The 19,842-nt window shown below is 35.3% G+C and overlaps 1 protein-coding gene across 1 annotated transcript in view; it reads left to right on the forward strand.

Moving 5' to 3' along the window:
* Positions 1–19,842, forward strand: part of LOC150104414 (2-oxoglutarate dehydrogenase complex component E1-like) — a 596,096-nt gene that overhangs the window by 248,855 nt on the left and 327,399 nt on the right. The window contains exons 11-12 of the mRNA XM_090396361.1: positions 2,675–2,854; positions 16,864–17,016. Coding sequence (XP_090252487.1) covers positions 2,675–2,854; positions 16,864–17,016 — 333 coding nt within the window. The remainder of the gene's footprint in view (positions 1–2,674; positions 2,855–16,863; positions 17,017–19,842) is intronic.

Here is a 19,842-nt window from a genome sequence, read left to right on the forward strand (position 1 = left end):
GGAGGTGGAAAGAAGGAGGAAAAGAGGCAGGCCCAAACTCATATGGAGGGATAAGGTGGCAGAGGATCTTAGGGAGAAAGGATGGAGTCGGGAAGATGCCCTGGACTGGAGAATCTGAAAGAAGAAGATTAAAGATGTGAAAGCCAACCCCGTTTAACATGGGATAAGGCATAGCGAAAGAAGATGCTTGGAGAAACTGAAGCTAGAAATCTTGAAGTTATTGTGGATAGGAATTTGAAGTTCAAAGGTCACACAGGAAAAATTGCAAATACAGCTCATAGTTTACTTGTTACTGTTCATTTCAATATCACATAAGGATATGGAAATCATTTTGTCTTCGATATCCTGGATTACTGTGTACAAATTTGGTCTCCTGTTTTCAGAGGGAATAAAGAAGCTTTGGGAAATCTGCAAATAAGATTGCAATGTAAATTAAAATGTAAATTTTAGTTTGTAAATTAAAGGAACTAAAGGAAAAAAAAATTAAATTAAATAAATTAAAGGGAAAAATAAAGAATGTAAATTAAACGAATAGATGAAGAATATGTGGACTGAAGACACTGGTAAACAGGTGTAGGAGGGGTAATCTGATAATTCTGTAAATTTCTGAGAGAATGCTGTAGAATATTGGCTTGATGAAATTTCTTATTACATTATCTAGAAGATGGGAAGAGGACAAGGAGTATCTGTAGAAGTTAAGTTTGGTGAGAGCTAAGTTTGATAAGCAGTTAGGGATGAGAGCTACATTTCTCTGACCGAACCATGAGTGAGTGAAACTGTTTCCTGTTGAAACAGTGCATGCATCCAGTGTGAATGAATTTAAGAGGTGGCCTCCTTCAATGAGTCCATGACTCCCTGGAGGTCTGATGATGACGATAATTATTATTACGTGACACTTCCATTGAGTCCAAAGACTCATCGAGGGATGGTGTTAAGTCGGAGGACTTAATATTGTTGTCACTCTCTTGAGGAAGATAATGATTTATCAGAAATAAAGAAGCACTGTATAGAAATCATAATTTAGTTTTTTTATATCTTATTTAGTATTGTGAAATTTCATTGTGTTATTATTATATAGTTACTTAGTCTGAATTGATGTATAAATAGCTGACCATTTGCTGGGTAAGAAATCATCTAAATGTGAAACAGCCGACTTCTGAGACATGTGGTGAATGTACTAGTATATCTGTTATGTAGCACGGTGCTTTCCCCCCCTTCCACCGTAACGCTACGAGAGTTACGAAAGGATTCCGTGAGCGGCGCTAAGTGCCGCTTGACATACACATCGATGACGAAAGAGATAAACGGCGCGGTGTTTAAAAGCAGATGTAACACTGCGAACCAAGCTTCTAGACATTTTCCTGCTGCTGTATTCCTGTGCCATGGAAGTCCGGCTGGTATGGAGCCTCCACATGGGTTTCCTTTGTTCGTGGAAGTTACGACCGAATGACCAAGAGAACTTACCAGTCGGAAATGAAAGCCCAGCAGATCCTAATAGTGGAAAACTACAGAATAATTCCAGTTGAAGTATAGAGAGAAATCGTATAGAAAATCCCAAGGAAGTGTGAAGAAAAGCGATCATATAAGGTATTTGTCTGATGAAAATTTAAAGTGGCCAAAGTAGAATATCCAGCAAATTGGTAAAGTGAAAACTTTGTCTACTAATTAATGAATTGAATGAGAAGATCTTAATGTGTGTGCTAAGAGACATTTCTTTGAACTGTTGCTGATAGATTTAGAAGGAATATAATAGTGTCTCATAAATGTATCTTGAAAAAGAGTGAATCATGAATGTTCTTATTAAAATCTGAGAATTATGAATGGAATTTGATAAGTATTAAGAGTAAAATTTAAGTGATTAGAGTAGAAATTTGAGACTAAGTGATTAAATGTTAGTATTTATGTTTCTAAGATAGAAATTCATGAAAAGGGATAATTAACTATGTACGAGTGTTAATACTGCATATGAAATTTAGTTGAATGATTAACTAAGTGCTCAGTATGAGTTCTAACTGTAATTAAAATGTTTTGTTTTAATGTGAATGTTGTCTTGCTTGTATCTAGATCCTACTGCACTTTCTCATAAGATATAACGAACCACAAAAGCACGGGAAACTGTGTAATATAAGGTCATGACTGCAAGTTGTAAGTTTTTAGCTGAGAAGAGTGAACGCTGACTGGTTTCTAACTCCTTGGTCTTCAGTATATTCAGTATATCCTAGGATTCAGGGTGGTGCAGCGGAACAAATAAATTTTCTCTGAGTTTGAAAAGGGAGATAGAACAGTGCTCAGACAAAGAAATGGGCATCCGCCATTTACATTTCTTTGTCTCACAAAACAACAGCTTCACTCTTGTCAGGGATTTGGCCAGTAGTGTAATTGTTTCTTATCTCTAAGAAAGGGCACATTAAGGACAGGGTTACAGTGGTTACACCTCTGTCTCCACCAACTCAATCCACCAGTGCCATCTACCACCCACCACCAGCACTACTATTTCCACAGACAATTGTAAACATCCATGCCCACTGCAGGATTTGAGCCTACAGCCTATTAGCTGGAGAGCAGATACACTAACCACTCAGCCAACCAGGCCAGCTGATATGATAATAGGTCAAATGTTTCTTCACAGGTATTCAGTAATAAATGAATGCTAATTATATTGTTTGTTTTGCAGGTTGGTTTTACAACTGATCCACGTATGGCCCGCTCATCTCCATATTGCACAGATGTTGCTAGAGTAGTAAATGCTCCAATTTTTCATGTTAATGCTGATGATCCTGATGCAGTTGTCCATGTAAGTCTCGTGGCTGCAGAGTGGAGAGCAAAGTTTGGCAAAGATGTTGTTATTGACTTGGTAAGTAACCATATTATCTCTTATTTAAACCAAATTTGACAGAAATAGCTCTTTTTATATCTACAATGGTTACAAATATTAATAGACACACGTGTGTGTGAGAAGTTCATTGTGTAGGTTTCCTTAGTTGATTCTTGCTATGAGCTGTTAATATTTAGATATCACTGTTTTCATTTCATGCCACATATTAAAAAACACAGACAAGCTAAGTACTGTTATTCTACCATATGCTTTAATTTTGAATATTCATGTCTTCAGCCTAAGTTTCAGATGCTATATTTGTATTGTATTTTTGTATATTTTGACAATATTTTGAATAGCTGTATAGCGTATGTTTGTTTTTGTGTGCAGTTACTTAACAGTTAATGCAATTTCATGCAGGATTTTGTAAGAAATCTAAATTGTGAAGACCATTGTTCTATCATTGTTATGCAAAAGAAGTTGAACATTATTAATTCTGCATGCCCAATCTTGTTTTGTGTGCGTGCATTTAAAATTCACTCTCATATCCTACAAGAAAAGAAATGAACTCATCAGCATTTCAGATAGTTCCACTGAAATATTTTACTCATTGATGGAATATACCAAAATGATTTCAGTAATATACAAAAATTATTGCTACTGTCCACACAACCTTTCAGTTGCAATTTGGGGGGAATTATTCTGTGACTGTGTAGAATAACTCCTCTCTAATAATTGCTTTGAAGGTTATTAAAACAGCTTTCACAATGTATAACAGACATGTTTCAGCATAAGAACTTTGCTGAAATTTTAATCATCTAATTGTCTTTAATAAATAACTCCTAGTTTTGATGGTGTAATGTGCAGCTTGACATCCTCAGCTGTACATTACATGAAAAAAAAAATATAAAAATAAATAATAATAAAAAACCCTACAAAATACAAAGCATTCTAGCTTTCAGAATGTGATATAATTGGTTTAAATAAAATCGAAAAAGTCATACAGACTAGCTGTGAGTGTAGGTACTACCATTGCATATATAGTATTGCACTATAGGCCAGTGAAACCACATACTTCATTTCTATGGACAAGCTCAACTCAAGTTAAATTTAAGTCATCATTGTGGTTAAATGAATTGTGACCTTTTTCGTGTGAATCCTGCAGGAGCTCCCCCCACCTCCATGTTTGAATCAAGTTACATGTTGTTTAAATATGAAGCAAGTTACGGATATTTAGTTGCTTATACGAATATAACTGGGATCAAATCGACACTATGAGGCAGGGAGGCAGCATCAGCAGATAACTCTGCAGCTAACAGATTTGTGGGAAATTTTGAATTATTACCAAAGATTATTCACTCATGAAATTGTTCCTTATCTATCATTCCAAGAACCCAATACTGAAGAATGTAGTTAAGGCTTGACTTCCAGTGATTTTTAATAATGGATTGAAAGGCATGGGTGCATTGTGAAATTTTTCAAGATTGGTTTGTGAATTAGCAGAGCTGATATGATAGGAAGTCAGCTAAATAAATTTATATGGAATAAGAAAAAAATTCATCATCTAGCTGTATACATGATGGTGTATTCAAACCAGTTTTGATTTATAGATCCAAGACTAATTAGATATGAGAGTTGTGAGAAAGTTTAGAGAAATGAACAGATGGCATGTTAAAACTGAGGATATTAGGCAAAAACTTGATGTTGTTACATTCAGGAATGTGCTAGCAGAACTAATCTCAGATGGTATGTTCACTTAAACAGAATGAGAAAGGAAATGTGTTAGCAAAACAAATGTTTTTCCAAACTTTGTTCCTCCCTTTTTTTTTTTTTCAGAAAAAAGATCCAGAGTAAGACCAAGATCTAGATGAGTTGATATATAAAAAAATGCTTTAGAAGGCTGAAATATAAGATCTGACAGATAACAGATCAATTCTTCTTCTTTCTTTTACCTTCTTTTATTTTGCCATGTCGAGAGTTTTCTATTCATTTAACCGCAACTATACACAAGGATAAGGTGGTTAGCCCTATGCTTCCCGGTGTATTCTATGTTTGTAGAAGCGTTGATTTCTCAAGGCCAGTTTGCCTGCTTGCGGGATGAAAAACCCCAGATAAACTGGAGAGAAAACCCTGCTGTCCATGCCCAAGACTGGCTAACTTGGCTACATCTGAGAAAGATCCTAAGCTCCTCATGTCAGCAAGGAATTGAACCCAGGACACTCCCTTTCCAGGCATATGGTTGCAAAGTGCATAGCCACTCAGCTTACCGCACAGACAGCAGATTAATTGGGAAGAAAGTTTTCAATAGAAATTTAGTAATGATGTGTCATTTTCTTTTGTACTATCATAATATCCTGTCCCCCTCCCGACCCCCCATGAGGGTGCTTATCAGGAATTTGATGATTGTGGTGGTTATAGTTTGTGAATTAAGTTACACCAGTAGTAGTGATATCATCAGACTTAGAACACCAAAAAAAAAGCTCATCCATTTGTTGATAATACATGAGCTTGTAGTATAGAGCATGAGTATCTTGCATGATTAAGTGAAATGATTTCACACTAAACACCACCTCATTGATTTAACTAGTGGATCAGCATGTCATAAAAAAAAACTTTAAGATGATGGCCACATGTTCAAATAGTGTTTTGTAGTGACTGAAGCAAAACCAACAAATATTATAATAATACAAGCTTACATGCCTGCTAGCGACCACAGTGATGATGAAGTTGAGAGAGAGTATATGTAGATATTGAGAATCTAATCAAACCGACCAAGAAGGAAGATAATCTTATTGTCATGGGGGATTGGAATGCAGTCAGTGGTGAAGGCAAAGATGGTAGAGAGGTGGGAAAGTATGTACTTGGATGCCGAAATGAAAGAGGAGATAGACTTTTGGAGTTCTGCCACCAATTCAGTCTGATCATTAATAATACCTGTTATGAGGTACCAAAAAGAAGAAGGTATACTTGGAAAATGCCAGGGGATATAGGAAGGTACCAAATAGGTTATATTATGACAAGAAATAGATTTAAAAATCAAGTAAAATCATGCAAAAGTTACCTGGGAGCTGATGTTGATAGTGACCACAATTTGGTTTTATTGAAATGTAATCTGAAATTTAAAAAGTTGTCACAACCAAGGAAAAGGCCCAAATGGAACATAAGTAACCTGAAAACAGAGGAAAACCATAGAAACTATAAACAGCAAACTGATGAAAGCATTAAAACTGGAGAGAGGGAAAAGAAAAACATAGAGGAAAAATGGACTCATTTGAAGGATACAATCATCAAGGCTGCCAGTGACTGCATAGGATTAAGGAAGAAGCAAATAAAAAACCATGGATCACCTAGGATTTTTTTGCTTCTAAAAAATATGATAAATAGAAAGTGTAAAGAAGCAAAAGAACAATGGTTTACAGAGAAATGTAAAGAAATAGAAGATCTAACAAAGACTGGAAGAATCGATAAAGCTTATAGCATTATAAAAGGAATAAGGCAGCAAAACAAGGCATGAAGTACAATTATCAAAAATAAACAGGGGAACATACTTATAGATAAGGAAGAAATTTCGGAAAGATGGAAGGAGTACTTAGAAGATCTATATAGTGGAAAAGATCTAGATGCCAAGGCTATAGAAGATGAAACAAGACTCTTGATATGGAAGAAATTGATCCAACTATATTAAAAGATGAATTTGAATGGGCACTGAATGAATTGTCAGCCAACAAGGCACCAGGCACTGATAACATCTCCTCAGAATTAATAAAATACTCAGGAAACAGAACTAAATCATACCTTTTCAAGATCATAGAGGATATTTATGAAACAGAGATCATCCCCAAAGATTTTACACAATGCTCTATCATACCCATTCCTAAAGTAAATAATGCAAACAAGTGTGAAAATCATCAAACAATAAGCTTAATATCACATGCTTCAAAAATACTACTCAAAATTATACAAAAAAGACTAACAAAGAAGGTTGAAGAATATGTTGGCAATGACCATTTTAGATTCAGGAAACAGCAGGGGACAAGAGAAGCAATCCTAGCTCTAAGAACAGTTATTGAAAGAAGATTGGAGAAGAATCAAAATACTCTGATAGTCTTTCTTGACTTGGAGAAAGCCTTCGATAGGATTGACGGGAATCAAATGTTTCACCTCCTAAAAACAATAAAGGTAGATTGGAGAGATAAAAGGCTCATATTTATTCTTTACAAGCATCAAGAAGCCCTGATAGAAGCAGCCAGCAATACAACAAAAACCACAATTGCAAAATTACATTGAGGTGTAAGATAGGGGTGCTCTCTTTCACCCATATTGTTTAATCTGTACATTGAAGATGCAATAAATAAACTGAAAGAACTAATAGAAACCTGAACTAAGATAAATGGAATTGATATTAACTGGCTACGGTTTGCGGATGATATAGCAGTTTTAGCTGATAACGAAAACAAACTGAAAGCCACTCTAACAAAGATGGAAGAAATCTTCACATAGTACAGCCTAAAAATTAATTATAAGAAAACAAAATTATTAATTACAAGTAAAGCAAATCCAATGAAAATAAACCTGGAAATAAATAATAACCTACTACAACAAGTATCCTCTTTTAAATATCTTGGAAGTCTTATCAGAAGATGGAAGAAACCAATCAGATATTAAAGCACGAATAATCCTAGCCAAAAAGCATTCTATAACAGAAGAAACATTTTTACTAGTAAAGGACTTAGCATCCAGCTCAAAAAAAGGCTAGTGAAAACATACATATGGAGCATTGCATTATATGGTTGTGAGGCCTGGACTCTAACAAAACAAGACATGAAAAAGTTGGAGGCATTTGAAATTTGGTGCTGGAGAAAGATGATGAAAATTAGTTGGACAGAAAAGAAAAGTAATGAAGAAGTTCTGAATATAGTTCATGAAGAGCGGTCATTAATGAAACACATCAATAAGAGAAGGAAAGGCCTAATTGGACACCATTTGAGGAATGGGGGACTGATTACAGAAATAATGGAGGGGACTGTAGAAGGAAAGAGGCCACAAGGCAGATCAAGAATTTCATATATAAATAACATAATGATGCTAACTGGCACTAAGAGTTATGAAGAGATAAAAAGGAAGTCACAAGACAGGATGTTGTGATGTGCTGCTATATTTACCAATTTTCAGATTGATGCACCAAAGAAGAAGAGAGTGACTGATGAGAAGGCAAGTTGACATTAAAAGAATTCTGAAAGAGTTATAGCATTAACAAAAAAAATGGAAGAATATGAGTCAGAAATTGCTGCTAGTGGCAGTGGAAAAATTTGTGGCCCACAAATTATGCCTGACTTTGAATCCACCAAAAAAAAAAAAAAAAGTTAAAGAAGTGGTAATCTTGGTGCAAATCTTAGCTTTAAATTGACATCAGATGTGGAGGAGCTTGTCTATTCTTGCTGCAAAATCCTTTTTGAAGAAGATATCATTTACAAAGAAGTGCCTGTACCTGTATATACAGATACTACAGAAAAATGCATGATACATAATTCAAAGGAAAATTGTTAATAAGGCATAAACAAGTCATTGTCTTCATGTAACCCTGACCATGACTGTGCATTTCTGTGTGGTGGACTGGAGGAGCTGGTATTGCCCACTATGAGTTTCTCACTGCATGCCAAACAATTACAGCTGAGATCTACTCGATTTAACTCGAGCATGTACAGGATGTAATAATAAATTTAGTTTAATCCTTTATCCAAGTGTGAGCAAACAAAGTTTGCGCCTGAAAGTATCTTCAGGACTGGGGTAAGGTAGTACAACACCAGGACACTCCTTGCAAAAGTGGAGCAAGCTACCAACACTCCTATCTCAGTATCTCCCATAATGCAAAACACATCTCCCTGCAGATATGTCTAATGTTATGCATTAAGGGAAGGGGCCACAACCCAGACTAGTTTCGACCTTTATTGAGGTCTCTTCAGTGGGAGCCAGGCCCAAGTGGAGATACCAGGCAGAAGAATTAGCAGGTCATCTCTACCTATAGGAGTTGCCAAACTTTGTTTGCTCACACTTGGATAAAGGATTAAACTAAATTTATTATACTCTAACCAAGTGAAAAATAAACTTTCAACATGTACAGGATGCATTACTTCAGAAACAGCCACGACTAGTTAATTGGAAGAAAGTGCTATTCTTACAGGGTGTGATGCAAAATCTCATAATGCAAAACTTACCCATGAGAAGATTTGTGTTTTAGGATGGGAGATACTCCATCATCCTCCATAATTTGCTGACATTTCTCCAAGCAATTATCACCTTTTTTTTTTGGCACTAGACAATCATATGCGAAATACAGTTTCACAATAAAATAGAGATTGAAGCAGAGGTTGCTAGATCTATTACTTCTAAAGACAATACATTTTATAAAAGCAGGATTTACAAACTTGTATCTCATTGGGAAAGAGTTGTAGATTGTGAAGGTGCTTATTTTGATGAATAAAGCAATTTATGAAAGTTTCTGCAGTTGTTTAATTTTTGTTATGAAAAACCACACAAACGTTTTTGGTTACCTGATATTTGCTTTGTGGAAATTTCAATGATGTGTGGTAGACAGATAAAGGCCTTGTTCTGTATCTGTATGTGGTTTGAAAGTTGCTTTTCTATTTTTTTTTTCTTTCTTACTTTAGCAAACACCATTATAAACACTCAGCATGTAATAAATTATCAAATTGTCCAAAGTCCAATGTCAGTGATGTGTGGTAGACAGATAAAGGCCTTGTTCTGTATCTGTATGTGGTTTGAAAGTTGCTTTTCTATTTTTTTTTCTTTCTTACTTTAGCAAACACCATTATAAACACTCAGCATGTAATAAATTATCAAATTGTCCAAAGTCAAATGCCTTTACTCACAATGCATTGTTAAAGAAATTCATTGTAGCATGTTATCCACTATAACTGGCTATTCTAATAGTTTATTTGTAATTATTAAGGATGCTTTTAGGGTAACTATTATGGATAAATTAATTATAAGAACTGAAGTTCTTTTCTTTATAAATAGAAAATAGTCCAGATATTTTCTATTTAGGTAGAAGATGAATTTCGTGTATTGTCATGAGAATACCGTGACAGTTCCCCTTAATTTGGAAAACTTTAGATTTGCATTCCATATAGGACATAAAAAACTTATAAAGATTTATAAGGGCTTTTCATGCAAAGGTGATTTAGTTGGTTTCATAAAGTTTATTCATTCATACAGTCTTTTTACCTATCAAATTCCTTAGAATACAATAAAAAGAAGTTGAAGATTTCACTTATATATGCATATATCTTTTAGCATATATGAAAAACATCTTTCCTGATTTGCTGATATCTTCAAAAGCATATCCAAGAAAAAATAACTTTACGAGATTCCATCTTGTTTCATTGATCGTATGCCACTTACTTCCTGATAGAGCACATAACAACTCTCGCTGATATACAAAAGCTTAATACATTGTTGTGCTGTCCTTGAATATTGACTTCATGGGTTCTCCTTGAAGTGTAATTGCATATAAAAACTTTCTACAACAAATCAAATAACACAGTTTTTTTTTTCTCTCTCTCTCTCTCTCTCTCCCTCCCTACCTCCCGTGCATGTATGTTAGTGTGAGTTTTTCAAACATCTGTCACTGGTAAACAGGAATGCTATCCAGCATGTAAGAGAGGAGAGTCGGAAAGGAAAGAAAAAGAAACTGCTGAATTAAATTCTGATGAGTTCTCCTCATTGGTCTCCAAAAATCATTCAGCCGAGTTGATGTTTCTTCTGTGAATCCACTAGGAATTACTCTAATATCCAATCTAGTGGGATGTGCCTGACCTGGAAGTATTTAGAGTCTTAGTCTTACTTTGACTCTTACTAGCTGATGGTCTGTACCACAATCTGCTCCAGGACAAGTATGCACATCAGAGATGCTCGTCTTCCACTGCTGGAGAGCCAGAATGTAATGAATCTGGTGCCTTGACCTATCAATGTTATATATCCAAGTATAGGTCTGTCATGGGTGTTTCTGAAAGCAGGTATTGGTAATAACTAATTGGTTAGCCTGGGCAAATTCCAACAATCTTTCACCATGGGTGTTACATTCACCCAGACCAAACATTCCACACTCTGGCCTAACTCTCATACTCTTTCCCACTTTTACATTTTCCTTAGGGGATGCAGCAGAGGAGTGGCAAATCAGCTGCATTAATATGCCAGTAACCCCTCATTAGGAGGGGACTCAACCCATTCCTAGGATGGATGAGATAGGAAGATGTAAAATATATTTCTCCTTGGTAGGCAGTCCAAAACAGTTCGTAAGTTTTCATAGAATTCCCCACTCTCTTCATCAGGCCTATCCGTGTGGGGTGCATAAACTACCACAATTGATACATTGGTAGGCTGAGCCTTATGTCTAATAGAAAGTATCCTATCATTAACGGGGTTAAAACCAAGAAAGCTTCTTGCTTGATCTGTCTTCAGTATCACAGCTACCCATGATGTTTTGAGTCACCGCCTGAGTAAATAACTAGCTTACCATCCTGTCTTTTGAAGTGACCTTCTTCATTCCATCTGGTCTCTGTAATTCTCAGGATGTCACTGTTATACCTATCCATCTCTTTACAGACAATCTCAAGAGTACCCATCTGTAGACCCCCAAACATTCCATCTGCCTATGTAAAATTCTCTTCTGAGATTAATCTTATACCTTTTGTGTTGCTCATTCACAATATCACTGTGGCATGACTGTGGCATTACCCTTATCCGCTCTGGTGATGACGATACTTTTTTCTTTCCATAGTTTCAGGAGAGCCGTGCATTGGGCGTACAATAAATTACTTTTTGGAGGCGAAGAATGAACGAGGATGTTGGCTACATCAAGTCTGATGTTGTTGGCTATCTCCGGGTAGCAAGTTTGCAGGACACAAGTCTTACATCTGTAAACACAACTATGGTCATTCAGGCTTGGCTGACCATGTTTTGGACACCACCCACAGGGTACCATGGAAGAAAACCACCATGCTCCACGACAGCAAATTCAAGAAAGAGAGACTTTTCTTAGAAGCAGCAGCTCTCTGAAACCAACCAAATCTTAATAAATACGGTTGCATTAAGCTTCCGAAGATTTGGGAAACACTCATCACCAGAGGTCCCACCTTACATTCCAGGCCACCTACTACCACCCTTAGAGGGCGCTCCACCTAGATAGGACTTTAGTGTCACCCACGTGGTTGGGCTTAGTATTGTATGATATTTGTGTGCATGTTACATTAGTTGTTTTTGTAATCCCCGTAGATGTCCTAGTGACTAGGACGAAATATAGGAAGTATTAAATTCTATTTTAATCCTTTTTGAGTGTTGTAAAAAATCCATTAAGACTCCAACATGAAGATAAGTTTGTGTCTGTTAGCCGTTTTTCTTGATAAGTTAAATTTTGGCATGAATAGTTTCTTGCGACAAAAAAAAAGGAAAAAAAAGTCATCATCAAATTCCTGACATGTACCCTCAATGGGTGTGCAGGATATGATAGTACTACATGAAAAATTTACATCATTACTAACTTCCTATCTACAATTTTCCTCCAAATCAGTCTGTTACTTGTCAAGACTCCAACATTATCAGATCTTATATTTCTATCGTCTAAAGCACTTTGTACCGTATCAATCCACCTATATCTCTTTGTCTTCCTCGTTTTCCTGCCAACCTGGCAGAGAACACTTGTTTTGCTAATCTTTCCTTGCTCATTCTGTTTAAGTGACCATAACACCTGTAATTAGCTCTGCTAACACATTTTTGGATACCTGGATGCTGACAATGTCAAAAAAAAAAGTCTTGCTGAATTAATATCGATTCTAGATATAGCACTCATAATGAAGAATTTATGGAGACAACATGTGTTAGAATAATTACTTTACTTAACATTAAGTAAAGTAATCATGATTCATCAACCCTCGTGACATCATGAGGGTTGATGAATCGTGGGACAAATTGAAATCTGTCTTCATAGAGAAATGTACCAATACCTTATGTCCTAATACAGCAGTAAAAAAGAAAGATTGGATGACTGATGAAATTCTTTCTCTCATGGATCAATGCAGATCATATAAAAATCATAATCCAACAAAATATACAGAGGTTCAGAAAATTATTAAACATAAGAGCAAAAAAGCAAAAGAAATCTGGATGAATGAAAAATGTAAAGAAATAGAAATTCTACAGGAAAAACATGACAATTTTAATCTACACAAAAAGATGAAAGAGACCTCAGGTATGTATAAGAAAAAATAATTCTGTATCCCTCGAAACAAAAAGGGAGAAATTATATCCAAAAAGGATGACAAAATACAAGAATGGGTGAAATATATAGAAGAACTCTTTACTGATAACAGACAGAACCCAGAAAATACTTATGAACATATAGAAGGTCCATGCATTCTAAAATCAGAGGTAGAATGTGCATTCAACTCAGCTAAAAATGGTAAAGTCCTAGGACCAGATAGAATACCAGCAGAAATAGTAAAGTTATTAGAAGGTGACAACATTAACATATTAAGTAAAGCTATTTAATAAGATCTACGATACAGGCATAATCCCTCAAGACTTGTTACAGTCGACCTTCATCATGCTACCTAAAAAAGTAAATGCGAAAACTTGTAATGACTATAGAATGATCAGCCTAATGAGTCACATTCTCAAAATGTTTCTGAAAATAATTCCAAAAAGAATATACAGAAAATGTGAAGACACCATCAGTGATACTCAATTCGGCTTTAGAAACGGCTTGGGAACAAGAGAGGCCCTTTTCTGTTCTCAGATCTTATTTCAAAAATGTATTGACCAAAACAAGGTAATATTCATTTGCTTCATCGACTTTGAGAAAGCATTTGACAAAGTCCAACATGCTAAAATGATTGTACTATTAAAAAGAATTGGATTAGATGGTAAAGACATCAGGATCATTGAAAACTTATATTGGAACTGAAAGGCATCTGTTCAAGTTGATGACATTATTACAGACTCCATTAACATCAAAAGAGGAGTAAGGCAAGGATGTGTGCTGTCACCTCTTCTTTTTAACATCTACTCAGAAGCCATATTTCAAAAAGTCTTGGAAGGAAGAAAGGAAGGGATTAGTGTAAATGGTGAAATCATCAGTAACATCTGATATGCCAATGATACAGCTCTTCTGGCTGACAATATTCAGGATCTTCAAAATCTTTTGGAACTAATAAATACAGAGAGTGAAAAAATGGGATTAAAAATAAATATCACCAAAACTAAATTCATGGTCATAAGTAAGAAACCGATTCTTAATTTAGCACTTTTTTAAATAGGAAACAAATAGAAAGAGTGGCAAAGTTTAAATATCTCGGATGCTGGTTAAATGAAGATTGCAATCCAGAAATGGAAATAAAAGTTAGAATTGAAATGGCAAGAAAAAATTTTCTCTTGATGAAATCAACACTGTGTAACCGCAGTTTAAACTTAGAGCTTAGAGTAGGCATGGTTAAATGCTGTGTATGGTCTGTACTGCTGTATGGTGCAGAAACTTGGACCTTGAAGACAACATCAATAAAAAGACTTGAAGCCTTTGAGATGTGGTTATACAGACAAATGTTAAAAATCCCATGGACAGCAAAAACGTCCAATCAGGAAGTACTGGAACAAATGGGGAAATCACGTGAACTTTTAGATACTATAAAAAGAAGGAAAACTGCATATCTTGGTCACCTACTTCGTAATGAAAAATATAAGATACTTCAATTGATTATAAAAGGAAAGATAAATGGAAGAAGAGGACAAGGAAGACGAAGAAAATCTTGGCTGGCAGATATCAGACAGTGGACTGGTATGAACTCTGAGAGACTGCTCAGAATAGTTGAGAATCACTCAAAATTTGCCAAGGTGGTCGCCGACCTCCGATAGGAGATGGCACTCAAAAAAAGAAGAAGAACATTAAGTAAGTAACAATTGATTTCAGCCTCTATATTGACGTCATCATCAGGAACATACATATATACAATATACAAGCTACATGCCGATGCATTATACAAAAGTAAAATTAATCTAAATGTTTGTTAATCATTATACATCATGAAAATTATGGAAACAACTACTGTGTTAGAACAAAACTTTAGTTGAATATAAACCAAAATAAACACCTGACGTTTCAACCTTCACATAAGGTCATCATCTGGAGTATACACATATATACAAGGGTTGTTTGAAAAGTTTGGTAAAAAAATAAGTTAAACACATTTTTTTTTGGAAAAAATCACCTTTATTTCTCAACATAGTCTCCATTGAGGTGTACACATTTGGTCCAGCGAGTTTCCGATTTTTTCATCCAATCTAAAAAGTAGGATTAATTTTCCTTTCCTTTCTTGGGTATTGTTACAATCAAACTTTCCTAGAAATCATATACTTCCTGTCTCTTAATAGATTAATAGATTTTGTTTTGCATCTCCCAACTTTTTTAGAATTTCAGCAGGTATTTCGTCTGTTCCTACAGTTTTCTGTTATCTATCAGGATTTCAATATTATCAGATCTTATATTTCTGTCTTTTAAGGAGCTTTTTACTGTATCAATCCATCTACGTCTTGGTCTTCCTCTGGGTCTTTTGCCTGTTACTCTGGCAAAAATACTTGATTTGCTAGGATGTTTATTTTTTAATTTTGATTTGTGATGGTAATTTTGTACATGTAAACCTTTGTTTGCTGATCTTTTAGCCATTTCCTTATTGACCATCCAGTCTTTTTCACTGTTCATCTCAAGCATGCAATCTTTTTTTTTTTTTAATTCATTTTTTAGATCTTTGGTCTTTAGTAGCTCAGTAATTCCAGTTTCTCCTCTTCATTCTGTGGACCTTTTTGTTTCTTCAGATCCACTGTCCTCTACATATTTTATTTATGATTATTATTATGTGACACCTCCAGGGAGTCCAAAGACTCATCGAGAGAGTGTGCCAACACCATCGAACGATTGAGCCCCTTCCAACTACTAACTTTTTGCAAGTAATTAGTAGCAGAGTCTCTACCAATCGACCAACCTTTGCTGACAAAAACAACCCTTGGACCCACTCCATCTTGGAATGAGTATTTATTGACTTCTATGAACGTAGAAAACAATGACAAACATCCATGCCTAGGTGGGATTCCAACACGCAACCTCTTGACTATAGAGTGGATACCCTAACCAATTGGTCAACCATGCCTTATTATTTATTTTTTGTCTTATCTGGAAAACTGCCCCAGTCTATACATGGAACTTTTCAAGGCACCTAAGACCTGAAAAATTCTCACTAACACCATGGTATATTGATTTTATCAATTGCAAAATTTTGCTAATTATGATTGTTCTAATCATATAATTTATTATTACGATCAAGACTGGCTGTTGGATTTTACCTATTAGTATGTCTGAACAAGACAGCAATCTTGAGGCATCACTTGTAGGTCACTAAAACCAGAGAACTATTGTATAAAATTATGTATAATCCCAGTGCAAACTATCATGCTTATTTTGTTTAAGAGCACCTCTAATTTTTTTTTTAAAGGAAATCAGAGGTGAAAAGTGAATAAGCCACTAAAATCAAAACTTAGGGGTACTCTTAAATGAAACAAGCATGCTATTTTACATTGATTAATAAATTAAAGAGCTTCGTGAAAAAAAAAAAAAAAAAACGTCAGTACTAATATATTGTACATATAATTCCTTTTTTGTTAATTTTCAATTCATTGTTCACCTCATCATCTGGACTGAGTGATCTAACAATCATAGGTAATTAAGCATGCACCCAACAAAACAATATTACCTGCATGAATTAATCTGCTCAAAAAAAAAAAAAAAAAAAAGTTGTCAGCTTACACAGCTGACATTTTTGAAGGCATGAGTGCACACTGTACACAGCAGGATTTGTCTTCTGTTAGAAAATGTTCTTCATTTCTTTTGAAATTTGTTGCAAGTGTAAGCTGATGGGGCTTTAGTAGTCCTGTTTAGCTTAATCGCTAATGCAATTAACATTAATTTCTTATAAATATTTTGTCAGGTTGGCTATCGTCGTAATGGTCACAATGAAATTGATGAGCCAATGTTCACTCAACCTTTGATGTATACTAAAATTCGTAAGCAAGTACCTGTGTTAGATCAGTATGCTAAAAAGCTGATTGAAGGAGGAGTAGTCAGTGAAAAAGAAATTGAGGTACTGTATTTGTTTAAGTTGTTTGCTCTGTGTTATTTGTCAATTACTGTAAAGTACCTGAACTTTCATAAATTAGTTTCTAAAAGCATTGGTTTTGTTTTGGCATCAAATTTGTGTCTCATTATATATATATATTACTGTTTAAGCAAAATTTTCTTGAAAGGGGATATCAAACCAAAAGATTAGCTACTTAATAGTTCTAATCTAATCCTGTGGCCTTCTCTTTAAGAGGGTTGCAGCTGATGAACAGTCCACTTCCATGCCTCTCTATCTCTTGCTTCTGTATGTTTCTTGCCCGTCCAATCTTTGATGTTGTCTTTCCATTGCAGTTGGGGTCTTCCTCTTCCTCTCTTTCCCTCCACCATCCCCTGCAATATTATTCTGGGAAGCTCTCCAGAAGAACCCCTCATCAAATATCCTGCAAACGCTATTTTTCTTCTTTGGATACTAGCCATATAGTCTCTTTTCATTTTGAATCTTTTAAGAACCTCTTCATTGCTCACTCTTTCAGTCCAGCTGATAAGGTCCATTTTTCTCAAGCACCACATTTCAAATGCATTCATTCGGTCACTCATCTCCTTATTGATCGTCCAGGACTCACATCCATACGTCCCCACACTCCAGATCATTGTCTTGAGGATTCTTACTTTTAACTGTTTGTTCAGATTTCTGTTTCCTAATATGTGGTATATTTGGAAAAATGCTGCTTTTGCTTTTTTAATTCTGTGCTTTATTTCATAATTAGATCTACTCTCTTCTGTTATTCAACTCCCAGGTATTCAAAACTTTTTACATTTTCTATTCTTCGTCCGTTCAAAGTGATTTACATCCCATCATTTCCTTTCCTTGAAATCTTCATCACTTTGGTCTTCTGAATGTTTATTTTCATTTTATATTTCTCTCATTTCCAACCCTGTTCAGTCTGTTCAAAATTCTTTGCTAGCCTTCCTCTGTTTCACTCATTAGTACAATGTCATCTGCATATCTTATATTATTTATCAGGTGTCCATTTATCTTTATTCCATCCTTCAGATCTTCCAAGGCTCCCTCATCATCCATTCACTATAGACAATAAAAAGGAGTGGGGACATCCCACACCCTTTCTTCTGGGGATCCATTCAGTATCCTCTCCTTCAAATCTGACCCTTGCTTCTTGAGTTTTGTATGTTCTGAACAAAATTCTTATAATATTTTTATCTATTCCTTTTTTATGCAAAATATCAAATAAAACAGAGTGATTAATGTTATCAAGTTTTTTCATAGTCCACAAAGCATAGATATAAATCTTTATTGCACTTGATCATTCTTTTCCCCAATATCCATAGCGTTGTGATAGCTTCCCTGGTTCCCCTGGTTCTCCTGAAACCAAACTGTGCTTCATTTAATTCCCTCTCTATCATCTGTTCCATTCTTCTATATATTATGTTGATTAGGAATTTTGCAACGTGACTAATCAAGCTGATAGTTCTGTGTTTGTTGCAATCCATGTTCCCGTAGTCTTGGGAATAGGAATAAAAATAGATCTTATGAAGTCTTTAGGTATTATATCCTCCTCCAGACTTCTGTTAAAGATGGACAGAAGTTTTATTCCTTCCTTTCCCAATGCCTTCAGTAAGTCTCCTTGAATATCATCCACTCCTGGAACTTTCCTATCCTTTATTCTTTTAATGGCTACTCTTCGGTTTCCCATTCCTGAATTTCTGGGGCATCATCATTTTCTATCTGATCACATTCCAGATTATCTTCATCTCCATAAAATTCTGTAACATACTTCTTCCATCTTATCGTTTTTTCATTTTTTTCTAACAAAATCTTTCCTCTTTCATCCTTCAAAGCACTGCTTTTTATCCTTCTCTTCTTCCCTGAAATCAAGTTCAACCCTTCATAGACCTTTCTCATATCCTTTGCTCTATCATTTTCCTCTATTTCCTTGCAGACCTGATTGAGCCAGTCTTCCTTTGCCTTTTTAGCCAGGATTTTTATTTGTTTATTGATCTCTTTATACCTGACTTGAGCTTCATCTTTGTTCTTATTCTTCTATTTTCTTCTTTCGTCCATTTTTTTCTATCACCTCCTCAGTAATCCAGGGCTTCCTTCCTCTCCTCTCTGCCTCACCCAGAAGACCTTTAGCACATTCCTTTATTTTCTCTCTTAGATCAGTCCTGATTACTTCTAGAGATCTATCGGTATCAATACTGCTAATCTTATTTTCTAGTTCAGCTTGATATTTCTCTCTAATATCTTTTCTTTTTAGTCCATCAGTTCTTATTTTTTTAGTTGCATTTTCCTTATTTATTTGTTTTAGGATTTTTATTTTAATTGTGAGCAAGTTACGGTCACTATTGCAGTCTGCTCTAGGATAAGTTTTTGCATTTTTTATTACATTTCTATATCTTGAGTTAATTAATATATAATCAATCTGATTTCCGATTTCTTCACCTCTCTGTCCTTCATCAGGTGCTCTCCAGGTACACAGTCTTCTCTCATGTTGTTGAAACCAGGTGTTAGTCACTATCAATTTGTGTTTTCTGCAACATTTCTTTCTCCCAAGCCCCAAGGGCCCACAGACCATCCTCTCTTCCTTTCCCTATCTTTGCATTCATATCTCCCATTACTATCAGTGATAATTAATACTCAAGGAATTGACAGCATACACTAGAAATATAAATTAAAACAACTTTAATATATAAGTTTCCGATATTACTTTCCGATATTTCGGCGTCACATTGCCATCTTCATGGGAACTTAAGAAGAAAAAGACACGTGCACGCAAGTACTACATAACAGCAAATGAGGAATGAAGCAAGAACTACCATTTTCCTAAAG

Source organism: Typopeltis vanoorti, chromosome 8, assembly GCF_054136105.1.
Source record: "Typopeltis vanoorti isolate ZY-2024b chromosome 8, IOZ_Tvanoo_1.0, whole genome shotgun sequence".
Lineage (NCBI taxonomy): Eukaryota > Metazoa > Arthropoda > Arachnida > Uropygi > Thelyphonidae > Typopeltis > Typopeltis vanoorti.